The 17,494-nt window shown below is 38.6% G+C and overlaps 1 protein-coding gene across 4 annotated transcripts in view; it reads right to left on the bottom strand.

Annotated features, from left to right (window-relative positions):
- Window positions 1-17,494, bottom strand: part of NELL2 (neural EGFL like 2) — a 526,313-nt gene that overhangs the window by 188,851 nt on the left and 319,968 nt on the right. For all 4 annotated transcript variants that reach the window (XM_004447896.5, XM_058307852.2, XM_004447895.4 and 1 more), the window contains one exon: window positions 15,182-15,307. In XM_004447896.5, the coding sequence (XP_004447953.2) occupies window positions 15,182-15,307 (126 nt within the window). The remainder of the gene's footprint in view (window positions 1-15,181; window positions 15,308-17,494) is intronic.

A 17,494-nucleotide genomic window follows, 5' to 3' on the forward strand; every position in this document is an offset into this window, starting at 1 on the left:
TTGAGACTTTTTCTGTGGCCTAGCATGTGGTCTATCTTGGAGAATGATCCATGTGCACTTGAGAAGAATGTTTATCCTGCTGTATTTGGGTGTAATGTTCTGTAAATGTCTATTAAGTCCAGCTCCTCTAATATATTGTTCAAAGTCTTTGTTTCTTTATTAATTGTCTTTTGAGATGTTCTGTCCAAAGTTGACAGAGGTGTATTAAAGTCCCCCACTATAATTGTAGAGGCATCTATTCCTTCACTTAGTTTTTCCAGTGTTTGCCTCATGTATTCGGAGGCACCCTTGTTAGGAGCATAAATGTTTATAATTGTTCTTTCTTCTTGAAATATTATCCCTTTCACTAATATGTAGTGTCCATCTTTGTCTCTCACAATTGTTTTGCATTTAAAGACTATTTTTTCTTATATTAATATAGCTACTCCTGCCCTTTTTTGGTTATTGTTTGCTTGTAAGATTGTTTTCCAGCCCTTCACTTTCAACCTCTTTGAATCCCTGGGTCTAAGATGTATTTCTTGCAGACAGTATATAGATGGGTCATATTTCCTTATCCAATCTTCCAGTCTGAGTCTATTGACAGGCGAGTTTAATCCATTGATATTCAGTGTTATTACTTTCAAGGAATTACTTATATTAGCCACATTTTCTTTGGATTTGTGTTTGTCATATTCTGTTTGATTTTCTTTTTCTGTTTTTGTCTTTTTAGTTGCCCTTACACTCTCCTCCAACTCTGTCTCTCTTGTTTTTTTCTTTCTTCCTTCAGAACTCCCTTTAGTATTTCTTGAAGGGCAGGATTCTTGTTGGCATACTCTCTTAGTTTCTGTTTATCTGTGAATATTTTGAACTCTCCATCATTTTTGAATGCTAACTTTGCTGGATAGAGTATTCTTGGTTGGAATTTTTTTTCTTTTAGTACCTTGACTATGTCATACCACTTTCTTCTTGCCTCCATGGTTTCAGATGAGAAATCAACAATTAATCTTATGGAGCCTCCTTTGTATGTGATGGTCTCTTTTCTCTTGCTGCTTTTAGTATTTTCTCTTTGTCTTCAGCATTGGATAACTTGACAAGTATATGTCTTGGGGTAGGCCTGTTGGGATTTATGCTGTTCGGGGTGCATTGTGCTTCCTGGACATGTACATCCATCTCCCTCAATAGGTTTTGAAAGTTTTCAGCCATTATTTCCTCCAACACCTGTTCTGTCCCCTTTCCCTTCTCTTCTCCTTCTGGGATGCCTATAATAGGTATGTTTGCATGTTTTGCATTGTCATTCAAGTCCCTAAGCCCCTGCTGGATTTTTCCTATCTTTTTATTGACCAGTTCTGCTGTTTGATTTCTGATATACTGTCTTCCACATCACTTAATCTCTCCTCTGCCTCTTTGAGTCTGCTGTTATTTGCTGAGAGTGTATTTTTGATTTCTTGAATTGTGCTGTTCATCACCATCATATCCGTTATATTTCTGTGTATGATTGCAGTTTCTTTTGTATTGCCTCCAATTGTTTTCTTCATATTCTTAATCTCTTCTTCACCTCATCAAACTGGTCCCTAATATATGTTTTGAGATCTTTAATTACTTGTTTGATGTTCTGCTCCTCTTCCTGGTTTTTAGTTTGTTCATGGGATTGGGGCATGTTTTCCTGATTATTGGTTTGGTTTGTAGTGTTTTGTTGCTGTTTTTGGTCATCATTTTATCTTGATGGGTTTAGTCAGTTGCTTAGCTTCTTTATCCAGTTTGGAGTTAAATTAGTTGTTGTTTTTGTGCGCATGTTAAGTCTTCTCTTTGTCACTTTGTTCTTCTTATTCTATTTCCTTGTTGTTGACTAAGTTCACTTGAAGGAAAATATTAGGGCCAGAGGAACAAAAGGAGTAAGAAAAGAAAATGAATAATAGTAGTATTGATAGTAAATATTAACAGAGGAACCATGTGAGATAAAGGAGAATGGATATTAGACTCACGTAAGGTATGTAGAGTTATAATAGTAAGAAAAGTAGATTGAAATCTGAATATGGGGAGGAATACAGTGCGAACTAAAAGGCCTGTGTGTTCAGGAGAGAGGGAAAGAGAAAAGAGAGAACAATAATATAAAGAGTGAATACAAGGCAGAAAACAGAACAAAGGTATTAGTAATAAAAAGTAAAAAAAAATAGGGGGGCAAACAGAGTGAGGTATAATGTAAGAGAAACAATCAATGATGGAGGATAGAAAGATGTAGAGGAAAGGGAATAGTGTTGGTAGCCAAAATCAACACACAGAAAAGAGTAAATGGAGGATGAGGAAACATAGCAAATGTGAAGCTCTCCCTGCAGCACCTAATGTAAGAAGAATAAGAAAGCAGAGAAAGAAAGAGAGAAAAAAGGGGGGACAAAAGGGAGTGGGGAAGTAAGCACAAAAAAGAAAAAGAGAAAGAAAAAACAAAGAAAAAAGGCCCTTGGGGGGATATAAAGAGGAAGGAAAAACAAGGAAAAACCATCCAAATACTAGGGAAAGTCTCAAGCAAGGAATCCTGTTTGTAGTTAAATAAAATGCTTAGGGATCTGACGTTCCCCCTTTTCTCCCTTCCTCACTTCCCTCTCTCCCAGGCAGCAAGAAAGCTGCCTGAGAGGTCCGGTAGGAGATTCAAGTGGGTCCTTGTTGAATCAGCTCCGCACAAAAAATAATGACTTTTAATTTCCAGAGAGAGAGCACCCATACCTCACCAGGAACCCCATGTATGCTATTGGAGGCTTGGAAAGCAGCTCCTATAGTCCCTCTCCTTTAGGTGTGCTATGAGAGGGCTTGTTGATTTTCTGACTTCACCTTCTCCCAGGCAAAGTTTCCTATCTCAGGGTATTTAGGTGAATCAGGCTTTCTCAGCTGATTCGCCACTCCTCTCTTCCCAGACTCTCCCCACGCCAGCCGGTATGCTCCTCCAAGTGCAAAAAACGAAAAGGAAAAAGGGGGTGGGGGGAGAACACCAGAAAATTGAACCCATACTATCCAGGCCCGCCTACCGAATTGCTCCCACCCACAGAGTCAGTCCAAAACCAGAGGGTTAGGGCAATCCCTGACCTCCGGGAGCGCTGGACTTGGGAAAGGGAAGTCCGGGATTCAGCAGACCCAGGGCACGCAGGTCCGTGGAACATGGGCTATGGGGGCTCAGGGGACAATGACCTGGGGACCAGGCATCTGGGAACCTCGGGGCCCAGGAACACCACCACACAGCTAACAGTTCTCAGGAAACACGGCGGCTGCCAGCCCCATGGGGAAGGGTCCTGCCAGCCTACAGCTTCCCACCTCTATACTTGTAAGCCACAATTTTACCTTTAGCAAGCACCAACTCCGCCACTTTCTTTCCAAATCGATGTCCACACACCCTCCGCCCTGCAAGCTCCCAAGACATCTGCTCCACTCCAACCCCACTCAGCCACCTCTTCGCAGGAGAGACCATCCATTTCTCACTTTTGAGGATTTTGGGATGGTGATGCCAACTCTGTTTCTGATAGAGAGAGAGCTTAGATCCCATGGGGGCAGATGGATGGAACTATCTTATTTGCAGTTGTAGAGTCTCTTGTTTTTTGGGATGGGCGTTGTCCATCATCATCCTTTTGTTAGTCGTCCTGGCAAGTCTAATGAACTGGAGAGTAAACATTGGCTACAACTCTGCTGAGACTCAGGGCTCAATTGTCAAATGAACAGCCAGATTTAAGTCTCTGGGACACATACTTAATAGGTATTATGCTAATTAAAGGTTCAAATAAAGAAGATTTAAGAACCATAGGTAGTAAAATCATAAATGAGTCTGACTCTGATACACTGGGGGACAGTTACATATTCCAAGGTAAGGTCCACCAATGGGGCGCCGATTTCCAGGTGTTATCTGCCCTTCCTATAGTGTCCAGATACCTCTAGAGCCTTCAGGAGCCTCCTCCTTGAAGCATGTTTACTATGGCAGTCAGTGGGATCCTCCTGATGTGCATAATCATAACATCCAGAATGACCCAGGAACTTTTAAAAAGGAGGTTGTCTTAGTTTCCTAAGGCTGCCATAACAAAGTACCACAAACTGGGTAGCTTAAAACAACAGCAGAAATTTGACTCAAGAGTTCTGTAGGCAAGGATTCCAAAATCCAGGTGTCATCAGGGCCATGCTTCCTTGACTCTTCTAGCTCCTGATGGTTTGCTGACAATCCATGGCATTCTCTGCCTCACTCATCAGATGGCATTCTTCTTTGTGTCTTTCTGTCTGTGCCCAACTCTCCTTTCTTAGAAGGACACCAGGCATTTTGGATTAGGGCCAATCCTAATTCAGTTTGATCTCATCTTGACTAATAACATCTTTAAGGTTTCTGTTTCCAAAAAAGGCCATATTCATGGGACTGGGAGTTAGTGCTTGAATATGTCTTTTGTGGGCACAGCTCAACCCATAAGAGAGAGAAATGAGTACTATACTACATAATCATTTAAAACACTAAATTCTGGGTAAATGTATAATTACTTATGTATTTCTGTATGATTTTGTCTGTGTGAGTGTGCATGTGTGTGTATTTTTGCATTTACCAGAAGAAAAAAGGAAAACATTTAAAAAATAATAAGCACCCTTAACTTTTATGCTATAAACCAACTATTAAAACATGAAACCCAGTTGTTAAGATTAAAGTGAGGAATTGGGGCACAAACATGAAGTGGATCCCCCTGATTCTCAACAGTCTACCCATCTAATCTCTTCCCACAAATACCAGACTTGCTCCAAGTTTTTTGGTTATACCCAACAACGAGAAAAGAGAAAAAAAAAAAAAACTGAGCTAAGTACTCTGGAGTGTTAAATAATAATTTTGAAATATAGTTTTGGACAATCTAACAGCATTAGCTAATAATACTGTATTATCACAAACTTGTTGGCTTGAAATAATACAACGTTCTCATTTTACAGTTCTATAAGGCCAGAAATTCACCTCAGGCTTCACCAGGCTGAAATCGGTGTGTCAGCATGGCTGACTTCCTTTTTGGAGGTTTTATAGGCGAATATTTCCTTGACTTTTCCAGCTTATAAAGGCCACTTGCATCCTTGGCCCATTGTCTCCTTCCTCCATCTTCCAGGCCTACAACAGGGCATCTCTCTGAGCCTTCCTCCATAGTTACATCTTACTCTGACTACAGTCTAGAAAGGTTCTCCACTTTTAAGGACCCATGCAATTAGACTGGCCCCACCTAGCTAATCCAGAGCACTCTCTTTATTTAAAGGTCTTTAACATTAGTCATATCGACAAAATCTCTTTTTGCATGTTACATAGGCACAGATTCTAGGGATTAGAATGGACATCTTTGGGATGCCATTATTCTGCCTGCCACAAATAGCAACTATTGGTTATTGATTACTTACTTTATACATAGTACTTTATGTGCCAGCTACCATGCTAATGACTTTGCACACTTCATTCTATTTAATTCTAAAACTAATACACGAGGTATGTAATGTTATTCTATTTCACAGATAGGGATCCTTAAAATGGCTAGAGAGGTCAGGTAAGTTGCTAAAAATCACAGCTAGTTGGTCATAGAGCAAGGTTCAAATCCAAGAAGACAAGCTAATATTCATAAGTTAAAAATGTCACAAAATGTTCATGGAGAAGATGGGGCCAAAGACAAGACTATGGTTAGATTTGGACAAACAAGAGAGATTCCACAGACCTCTTGGCCATTTCCTTTTGTAGTTGTTGTTGCTGCTTTGTTGCATTTCACCAAATACATTAGAAATACCCATGCAAATGTATTCAGATAATGCCTCAGGCAATTGGTGACTTAACGGCTATGAGGTCATTCTAGAGAATTCTAAAATCAGTTCTCATTAGGCCACATTGAAAATTTGCTTTCAGGAGCTTCCAAGAATATTGACAAAGCTTTTGTCTTCTCTGAAATGAAATACCATAACACCTGATTCTAAGCCTGCATTGACTGTTGCAAATATCATCAATTTAGTAAACAATTTTTCAGTAAGTAAAATAAGATAAAACAAAAACAAAATAAAGCCCTGCCACTCTGAAAGTAAATATCTTAATTAGAATGTACTCAGGCTGAAATGTTTCAGAGATATATACCTTAATATACCTTAGCATTTTCAACAGGACATTCTAGCCTTCTCTCTTACAATTCCATTCACACTAAATTTGCTATTTTACAACAATCTATGCTCTATGCTTTTATATTTATATTCCTTCCTCTCGAAATGTTCTGACTTGTTCCTCTCCTGAAATAGCTATTCATTCTAAAAACCTTAATTTAAATGTCTCTCATTCAGTGGTACTGCCCATGCGCAGGCTTAAGCCAGATTGGCCACTTTCTCTTCAGGGCTCCCCACAGCTCTCTGCACATTTATCTGTTAAGAGAATGTACCCCATTGTATTGTAGTCATTCAGTCACACTATCTCCATCCATTTTTTGGGAACACTAATTGTACCATGCAGCTGTAGCAAATCTCTGGTGTGAAGAAAAGTGGAAGAAATCTGTTGCATCTCACGAGTTCTTCACACTCACTCACACACAGTTCTTATACCATACATCTTTACTACTCTATTTTTTTTCCTCTTATTCTTCCACCCAGGACTGTTTTCAGTACTTGCAGAAGTGGTTTGGTTAACCACACACAGTACTCAATACCTGTGGTAGGCAGCCTCTACGATGGCCCCCAATGAACCCCAATTCCTCGCTTTCAGACCCCATATAACTGCATCCCCTTGAGTGTGGGCACAACCTAATGATGTGCCTCTAACCAACAGAACACAGCAATGGTCACGTCAGTGGTTACATTACAGAAGTTGGTGGCTACCATCCTGCTAGAAAGTTCTCTCCTGAACTGGCTTTGATGATGCAGGCAGCCATGTTTGAGAGGCCCGTGTGACAAAGAACTGAGGACAGCAGCCAGTGAGGAACTGTGGCCCTTGGTCGAACAATCCTCGAGGAAGTGAATCCTGCCAACGCCCACACAGGCAAGCTTGGAAATGAGTCCTTCCATAGCCCTAGACAACACCTTGATTTCAGCCTTGCTAGGGATCCTAGAGCAGAGGACCAAGTTTGTCATGCCCAGACTCCCGACCCACAGACACCGGGAGAACGTAGAGGTGCGTTGCTTTAAGCTGCTAAATGTTGGGGTAATTTGTAACACAGCAGTAGATAGCCAAAATGGTATCATTCCCTTCGATAAAAGAACTTGGTTTCAGCAAAAGGAAACCTCTTCTTTGGTGTCAGAAGTTAGATGAAGAAAGTACCACTCACAAGTACAGGCAGCAAAAGCACCATCCAAGCAGTCAGCCTGACTCTGCCTCACCCCAGCTAAAGCACACAAGAGAGAGCAAACGCCTGATTTGGGAGAAGAAACCACCTCAGAACCCAAAACCCATGATCTGGATCTGCAGAGGCAGCCAAGGCTGGGCAGGAAAGGAGAGCAACAAGATGCAGGAATGTCACTGGGAAGTTCCACACCCACTGCGAGATGAGAACCACAGCAGACCAGATGAACTGTGTTCCATGGGTCCCTGGAACAGTGTGGAGGCCTGAGGAAGGTCAAATTTTCACCCCGGCTAATATGTCAAAGTCAACAATCAAGAAAGTAAACGAAAGGCATCCACTGAGCTGAAACTTCAGTAATCCTGTCCTCCACAGTTGTCTGTTGCTAAGATACCGCTATTATTACACGCCTGACATAGATAATCTTTTTATTCCCCTATGTGAGTTTTCAACTCTATGCTTTTCACATTTAAAAAAAAAAATCTCAAAATAAAACTCAAGTAATATTATACATCTATTTGGGATGAAGGTGAATCAGGGTTTACTGACTAGGTCAAAGCAGGTGAGCCTGGCTAAGGAGGCAGCCCCCATCCTCTCGGGGCTCGGGTGAGCTTACAAAGAGGGGGGCTTGCACAGAAGCATACCGGCGGGGGCTCTGATGAGCAGACCATCGGGCCCAGGTTGCACATGGAGAAGACAGCCGTGCGGAGCTGCTGCACAAGGGCTCTGATAAGCCAGGAGACTGCTCCACTGGAGCCGGTGTGCTTCCCCCACTCAGTAGAGCACAGGCTCCTTTCCAAGCTTTTCATTTTTAAAAAGGCAGTGCTGGCTCCCAAAGCCTTTGGGCCTTTTGCATTTAGAGCTGCCTGCTAATTGTATGTGTGCACAGATGTGTTTCAGGAAAGCAATAAGCTCACTGCCTTGGCCTCCTTGCTCACTGTGCAGGCACATGTCACTTCTGTTCTCTGCAACTCTCCTAACATGGCCTGAAGTTGCTAAACATTAACCCTTCCTGGTAACCACAGTACATGCTCCTCTAGAGATGATTCCTTGAGTGTGTTGGTTTAAAAAGAGCTTTTCATCATTAATTCTTTGAGTCTTGGGGCTTGGTAGTTTAATTTGCTTTTGTGATCATTTTTTTTTTTTTTCCAATTACTCAATAATAACTACACAGTGTCATAATATGTAATGAACTCCAGGAAATGAATGGGGTATCTTTTAGCTTTAGGGGCCATGTTTTAAATTTTAAAACCTAACATCTGATTTTCATGTTTTCTAAAAAACATTGATTTTATTATATCTTATATAGTGCTGATTCCAGGGGAAAAAAAGTTCGGAGTGGATGTTCACAAAAATGCATTAAGTCTTTCCCAATAGTCATGGCAACTAGTGGCCAGATGGTAGGATTGTCTGATGGCCTGACTGTGGTTCTTTAGAAAAGAAATCCACATGGAAGCAGCCAAGTCATAAAATCTGCCCTGCTTGACAACAGACCAGACTCACTGATTCTTAAGAGGTAACATTCTCTCTCTCTGGGCAGATTAGTATCCACAGTAGTTTCCAAGAGGCATCCATCTAGTCTCGTGTATCACAATCTAATGCTCATTCACAAGAATAACAGGAAACTCCTCCACCCCTGGAAGCACATCAAATTCTCCTACTGAAGGAATTTTTGTGTCTTCCGGAAACAGTGCTATTTAGTTACAACATGGTTTCCCTGTCTTTTTGCAAGGTACATAAAAAGTACAGTTGAGTAAACAAAAATACATCGAGTCCATGCTTGCTCCAACAAAACTGTCTATTTTATGAAAATTAATGACTCAGTAGAAAAGCAACCACAGAAAAGCACCCAGTTGAAAGGTTCCCAAGGAAGTAAGACATTTCCTCAGGAGGACAACTTACCTAATAACAACAACAAAAATAACAATAACAACGCAGTTAACATTTGTTGACATTTCTTCTATTCTAGGCATTTTAGTAAAGATAAAATGTCCAAGGCATGATTCAATGAAAATCACATTGTTTATTTAGGAATTTTTGTGAAAGCTGTCATGCATATTTTTCACTTCCTATTCTCTCTGATCTATGCTTCCTGTGGCCCTTTATCCTCTCTGCCTTTGGGCTCTATAGCCTCTCTTTCCTTACCATTTATATACTAGTAATTACCATGGTGCACACACACATATACACACTGAATTATTTATCTTGTTCAACGCTCATGATTTTGGTAAGTCCATGGAAAGCAAATTTTTAATACCTGATAATGAGGTTAGTGTCCATCCACACAATATATGACTAATTTCAATTTCAAGTCTTGGGAAGAAGGTGGGAGGTAAAGAGGTAATGTTATTGCTGCCTTTCCAAAACTTTTCTTTAAATACTTTCATTAAGCAAAATTTCCTTTTGCTTTGGTTGGTATGGAACTTTAAAGAAACATAGAGGAGGCAGCTATCTGAGGAGGGCATGCCTGGGTTACTACTGGCTTCCAATGACGGCTTTGGCTGCACAGAGTAAATAGTCCTCTGTAACCTTTGGAGCATGACAACAGCAGCCAAGACTCTTTCACATGCTAGAGTAAACACTGACAAAGGAAAAAAAGTGAAGAAACGTTAATCTCATAAAATTCATTACTATTTCTCTACAATCACCAAATTAGGCAAACCTGATAAATGGTATGCTAATGGTGATGATTTTTTTTAAAATTGGTATTGATGGGAAGCCCCTGCGGCTCAAGCAATTGAGCTCCCATTTACCATATGGAGGACCCAGGTTCAATCCCCAGGACCTCCGGGTAAAAAAGAAAAAAGGTGTCCTGCATGGTGAGTTGCAGCCCTCCCCACCCCCACCCACGGCAAAGCGATGCACCAAAAAAAGACAGTGACAAAACCAGATAGGGAGAAAAAAAGTCAATATTGATGATGTTAGGAAAAAGTGACCACAATGATAAGATCAGAAAATGTCAGCACTAGGAGTATTCAATAACCATAAAAAGCTAAGTTCATTCAGAAGTGAAAACCCCTTGGGAACACCAGAGGAGGATCTTTGCTTAACAACAACAATCAAGAGCCCAGTAGAGTTCCTACATGCTTGAGTCACTAATGGACCAGCCTCCTGTGCTATGGGACATGGATCAAAGCCAGGATGAGAAGACCTTCCAATAATAAAGTCAACAGGATGAGCAGAAATAGGAGGCAGGCATCAGGACAAATGTGAGGGCCCCTAAACCATGCCACCTATCTTCTGTACTGAGGCCTGAAATTTTCTTTGGAGAATCATTCCCCTAGGGTAAGCTAAGAATAGGTTTTTAATAGGAGAAAGGATAGAGAACTTGAGTAAGGGTGGGCCTTAGTGAGCAGGAGGTCCCTTGTGGAGCCAGAGGGCAATAAAAGGACAATGGGTTCCATAAGAAATAAGAGAAGACATCATTATAAGGAGACTAAAGGAAGAAGAGGAGGAGTTAAAAAGAAACTGTACAATGACAATTTTGCACAGGTCCCTCTAAATCAGTTTCTCATTTGGGGCTATATAATTCTCTGTTGTGGGGGCTGTGCTGTACATTGCAGGATTTTTAGCAGCATTCCTGGCTTCTACCCAACAGATGTCAGTAGTACATCCTTCAGGATAGGAAAAAAAAAAAATATCTCCTGAAATTGTCAAATAACCTCTGGGGAGGAGTTGTGTTGCCCCCCTTTGAGAACCACTGCCTAAAGGATCAATTTACTCCCTACACTTGGCAAAACCATTAGCTAGGCAAGACCACTACACATCCATTCTGATGATAACCCTTTCCATTCTCTCCTCCCTACTCTGAGGGGCCACAGAACAGCAGGAAGATAACAAGCTCATCAGCACAGAAGAAGAATCAGAAGTCCCTTTCATCGTAACTATCAATTTGAGTTCATCAGTTTGAAATGAGTGCCTCTTCACTCAGAAGAACTTTATCCTTTGATAGCTCCAAAATCCAGCATTCTCAACTCCACCAATGTTTCTAGGAGTGTTTTTTCCCCTTGTCCATTATATAAGACCAGTTCCAAGAAGAGATGTCCAGTAAGACGCAAGAAGATTTACCCAATTTAATTAATGTCTATTTCAGTGATCCAAGAAAGCCATTAGTGCTGATATGAATAATGTAGAATTTTTGTTATGCATGAATACTGAGGGTTTTTTTGTAATCAGAGATTCCAAAGAATGGACTTCCAATATTTTGGCCCATGTGAACACAATCTTTTTCTTTTCCTTTCTTTTCCTTTCCTATCCTATCCTATACTTTCCTTTTTGTTTTTCTTTCTTCTTTTCTCTCCATCGACTCCGGCTTCCTTCCCCTCTCCCTCCCTCCTTCCCTTCTTTCTTGTTTTCTTCCTTCCATCTATCCCTCCTTCCTTACAATGTAGATAAATCCAGGTGTTCCTTTATGAGTGCAGGAAAAGATATGAGGAGGAGAGAAACAATGAAGCATTAATTAGTAAAAATATAACACTCTCTAAGGAAAATCATCTTAATGAGTTTAGAAGAGTATAAACTGCTATATCGTTTGTGCAAACTAAGTTACAGTGTAACTATGTAATAGAGTCAGAAGCCCAGAAAATTGTGCTTCATATTTCTTCTACTTGCTTCTGATTTAGGACTATTACTATAGGATCTGTAGGGGAAAAATTCCTCTTAAGGTTGAAGCTAGTGAACTGAAATCACCTATATGAAAGGCAGTTTAATTAATGAGCATTTTAGATTGAATAATGCATTTCTCTATAAAATATGAATCATTTCCCTTAAATTATTTTGGTATGGTTGCAAATTAGACAGATGGAGAATAGTTTAAGAACTAAGAAGAGTAAAGAGGCTCTCACTAATGGTATGACCTGGGTATGACAACCCATTTCTCAGTTTCCTCACTTGTGAAAGTGAAGGGACTGGGCTAGATTATCTTTAAGAACTCTTCCATCTCCAAAACTGTATGATCATGGGGAAAATATAACTCAAAATATCTGAAACTGAGAGTAAAAAACATGCAATTACTTCAGAAGGTAATTCCTCTGTAGCATAGGTAATTTCTATGTCAGAGCTACAGGGTTATAAAAGATTTCTGTTATTGATCAAAGCTCTTGACTATAAAGTAATGTCTATTGCTCTTAGATTCTTCTTTAAATCAGAATGTCTATGATTACATTTCAGATGGAGTAAGCAACCTTGAGAGTCTACTGGGTATAGGGTTGAGAGTATCACTGTATTATATTAGGCAGAGAAGCTTTTGAAAAGCAAACAGGGCAGGCATACAGAAGCAAAACAAATTCTGAATTCCAAGAACTCAGTGACAAGCATCAGGAACTGGCTCTGCAGCAGTGCCCTAACATTTATTCTGGAAGGCCTTCTCCTGCAAGTGTGTGGGTGTCTGTTATCAGAATTCATAGAAAATACAGAGAAATACAGTCCAGCTCTGGTCTTGTAAGGGTTCTTGAGATGGTATAGCCTAGATACCTTTAGTCACAAGGCAAACCCCCAGAAAAGCAGTCATTTCTTAGACCCTTGTGACAAAGTAATCCTTTTTACATGGAAGTGAACATCAAATTGTGGGGAACCTAAACATTCATGTCCTTTGCAAAAACCCTGAGTATGTGCCAAGCCTAAATGACCTAACATGAAGAGATGCTTTGGAAATGACCACCTGACTCTGGACTACAAAATAAAATCCATATATATTCCCCAGAAAATCCAACTTCTGTGTACAGATTCAAATTTTCAAATATTCACACCTAGTCTTAGGAGATGGGAAGTTTAAGAGCAAGAAAGTCTCTATTCTTTAAGTGGAAGCATAAAAGTAAAGGGTATTCATTGAAACACTGGTTCCTCATTAAGGAAATGCATTGCATCATCTGCCAGGTCTTGAAATTCTTGACTCTGGTTCCTTAGGCACAAAAACCATGGCGTCCTGAACAGCTTTTCTTAAAATGATTATGGCCTTGTCTGGCATTCCTATAAAAGGATATTTCATTTATATCATTAGAAACTTTGCAATCCTAAGGGAGAATTCTTCCCAAGTTTAAAAAAACAACAACAGTAATTTGTGGGATTTTATTTAGAGGGGAAATGCATTGGGAAAAGCCAAAGCAGCAGATTCTCTGTAATAGATGAAAGCTAAACCAGTCCTTGAATTTACATCCAATAGACAGACTCAGAAAGGGAGTGAATCTCTTGAAAGCAGCTTTCCCTGAAGGAAAACACCTCATTTAACACTAGACCAAATTGTGTGTCTTGTACTCTCAATCTAAAATTTCTAAAAATTTAAGGATGTAAGAATAAAAAACTGTCTAGAATGTATTAAAATGTACTCAGCTTTTTAAGTCTCTAATGCCAAAGAATCAGCAGATTCTTCAAAAAATTAGCACAGTAACTCTCTGAGATACAGTAGTTTTATCTAAGATTGTATTTTGCTAACTGTTAAAATTGGGCGTCAGGCTTATTGATATTACTAAAATTACAGTAAGCCAGGTATTTTTATTCTCTACTTACTAAGACTTGTTCTTTTATGTTGAAAGACATCTCTGAGTGAAGGAAAAAAAGAAAATGGTTCTGCAGTTCTCCTTCAAGACACTCTACTTCTCAATGTGATTAAATTTTGCCTAACAAAATAACTTAAACTTTAAAGAATTGTTCCCATAGTTTGTAAATGTTTAGGATAAACTGACAAAAAAACACAAACAAGGAGGAATTATATTAATCGCTACTGGAAAAGGTATCAACTTCAGGATATCTTTGATTATTTCTCATAGATTGGGAAGTCACTTCTCATTATATCTGATTTCCATCATTCCATTTTCATATAAATACCATATTTGAATTTAGAGGAGGGTCCTTCTACCTGCTCTAATTAGTAAAGAGGTTATCAATTAGTACACAGTATAGTCACTATAAGATTTAGAAATGGACATATCAATACATGGGCATAAAATAACACCTTTTTTATAGACTAATATTTTACTGGGGAGTGTTACTGAGTTTCTTTTCCTGGAAAACTCTAAGTTTGGTTTATACATCTATCCGATAAAGACCATAAAGTTGGAGGTAGAGTAAAATGTTAGAGGAATAACATTTTAGGTGCTCTCTAGTTTTATGATTCTATATGTTTTTCTAAAATGTTTTTTTAATGTTCCTCCAGTTAAAAAATATAGAAATCCCAAGGAATGTCCTATTTTAAATGCACATTTCCTGAAATCCCATAGTCTTCAAGCTACTCTTCTGGCACCATTGTCTTTCATGATCTATAGGTAGGAACCCATAAAATATCCCAGGACCAACTTGGTTTTACAGTTACTTTAGGAATTACTAAGATTCAAGACTTCCCTGAAACACAACTCTGGATGGTACTAGAGGGAGTGGTATTTCATAAAGCAAACATAAGTGGAATTCTGTTATGTCACCCAACTGCCTTTCTCAGAGGTGTAAATGAGCTCAGTTCTCCTTAATATTTCCGTTTCCTAGCACTTGAAGAACCTATTTCTGAAAAACATATCCCTTATCACATCATTTATATCACTATGCATCCATTCAGAAATCTACTGCAATATAAAGGAAATATCATTTAGGGGTTGTTTCTCAGATTTGCTATAATAATTCACACAAGTTTTGAGTATAAATATCGTTAAAGTATAAATCTGTTATTACATTGCTTTGATTCCTTAGTTTTTCTTTACCTTCCTAGCAGAGGGTAAAAAACTCATCCAGATCGAGGAGGCATTCCTTTCCTTAGAACAGATTCAGAATTTTCAACCAAATCAAAAAGGTATGATTCTGCTTATGACTTGCTTCGTTACATGGGAGTACTTTTGGAATACTGATCAAAAATTAGAGTTTATTTTAAAGGATAAACTTTAAAAGTAAACAAGGCATAGAAAGAGGTTATTTCATAAACAGCCACCATTTACCTGTACATGAATAGTCATCAATTCTGATGTACCCAGTTTTGCAGATGCACATGAAAGAACCCGGGGTGTTGACACACATCGTATTCTCCCGGCAGTAATGGCGCCCTTCAGCACACTCATCAATGTCTGGGAAGAAAAAGCAGGGCCAAGAGGTCAACAGTGGCCAATATTCCAGAGTTTCTCTGTAATTCTCTTTGGTGGAGAGAAAGGAATTGTGATTAATTGGATAGCACTTTTAAAAAGCATTCAAAACATCTCCCTTAATAGGAATGTTTGATGTGTAAATGACAAAAACCATGTGAATTTTCCCCACCAGCTCTTGCTAGAGTTTCAAAAAGGCCTGTCTACTTCAACTTGCATTATTCCAATATCTTTTGAAATTTTCAGTGCATTCATCTACCTATTTTGATAAAAATGAATCAGATCGTAGAGACTGGGCTGCTGTAGCATCATAAAAGCTTTAATCACTGAGTCTACCATATATTTTATTTTTTTATTTGCCAGCTATTCTGTACACATGGAGAGACCCTGCAAGAAGTAAATAAAGCATTCAATACACACTAGTCCTTGAAAAACTTCGCTAAATATATGAAGCCAATAACATGTAGTTTATTAGAGATAGAAGTAGAGATATAGCTATGTGTCTCAACAAAGATGAAATTACAGTGTAGATCTGATATGGATGAGAAGTCATAAAATAGAAAAACAAGCCATCATATTGAAGATTTGCCATAGTGATTCACAAACCAAGTTTTGAGGGCAAAAACTTATACATAGCAAACCATAATAGGCCTAAGTATTAATTGTGAAGAATGTGAATACTGAAAATTGAACTGCCTCCCTTTTATAGCAATTCTGTGCAGAACATTAAGTATTTTACAGGTATTCTACCAATAGGTACTACTGGACCAGACAAGGTATTTCCCTTCCAGAGGTTTGTTTTATCAAATCCCTATGGGGAACCCATAAGATAGCATAGATGTCAAGGGTCATGCTACAGGGGTCATGCTATTCATATAACCCTGACTATTGTTTCCAGTCGTAAGGGGCTACAAAGAAGTAATTGACATAATCCCAGGAACCTATATTTTAGAGCTGTAGGACTCCTAGAAATCATCTAAGGTAATACAGTTTTACAGATGGGAAAACTGAGGAGGAACTGAAGCCATAGATAGATAGATAGATGATAGGTAGATAGATAGATGATAGGTAGATAGATAAGCATATATTATCTGTATTTATATTAATCTTCTCTATGGTGAATATAATGCAGAGAACAGCAAACATTTTCAACAAAGGGCCAGTCAGTAAATATTTTAGGTTTTGAAGGTCTTAATGTCTCTACCACAAATATTAGACTCTACTGTTTTAGTACAAAAGGAGCCATAAACAATACATAAATGAATGAGCTTCTCAGTATTCCAATAAAAGTTTATTTATAAAAACAGATTTGGTCTGTGGGCCATAGTTGATGACCCCTAGTCTAATGCATAATCAAAGTTTTGAATCATTGAGTATATAATTTATTTCAGTATGCACAATATCTTGTAGGATGTCTGGAAAGTCATGAAGTCCACAAATGCTACAGTATAAATGAATAAATGCCTGAAGGCTGGTTTATGGACGATCCAAGAATGGATCACAGATTTTCTGACTTCTAACATAAATAATATTCTCCTCATGATACCACATTACTTGCACTGGTCTGCAAAGAAAAATTCAATTATAGCTAAGAAATCAAACTGTAAGCACCCTGTGGGAATATGATAAAAATTCATTTTTATCTAAGGTCCTAAGATCATAATAGGGCAAGGTGTTAATAATAGGATGGTATATGGGAATCCTGTATTTTATGCAGGATTGTTCTGTAAACCCACATCTCTAATTTAAAAAGAAAATTTTTTTTGAAGATTATCATCTCCTTTCCATGAACTCACACAGTAATAGGCTAACTTTTGGAACTTTTGTAAGGATTACATGAGTTTAGAATGAGAAAGTGCTTAAAAATCTGGAAATCATTTTTCAACTGTCAAGCATTACTATTATTTTAAATCAAGTGAAAGGAAATGATACTCTTCCATGTATAGAGCACAGTATCTGAATTACCATAGAAAAGTTATTTATGAATTCTGTATGTAATACTCAGGTTACAAGAAAGATTTTTCTCTATAATATCATTTTTGCATATGTACTTCCATACTACTTCATGTCCTTATAATTTAGAGCATTTTATTCTTAATAACATTAATTTACAATATCTCAACAAAGCAGAAAGAAATGCAAATTGCATGGAAAGTAAACAATGAGCCCAGA

Source organism: Dasypus novemcinctus, chromosome 12 (genome assembly GCF_030445035.2).
Source record: "Dasypus novemcinctus isolate mDasNov1 chromosome 12, mDasNov1.1.hap2, whole genome shotgun sequence".
In the NCBI taxonomy this organism is placed as follows: domain Eukaryota; kingdom Metazoa; phylum Chordata; class Mammalia; order Cingulata; family Dasypodidae; genus Dasypus; species Dasypus novemcinctus.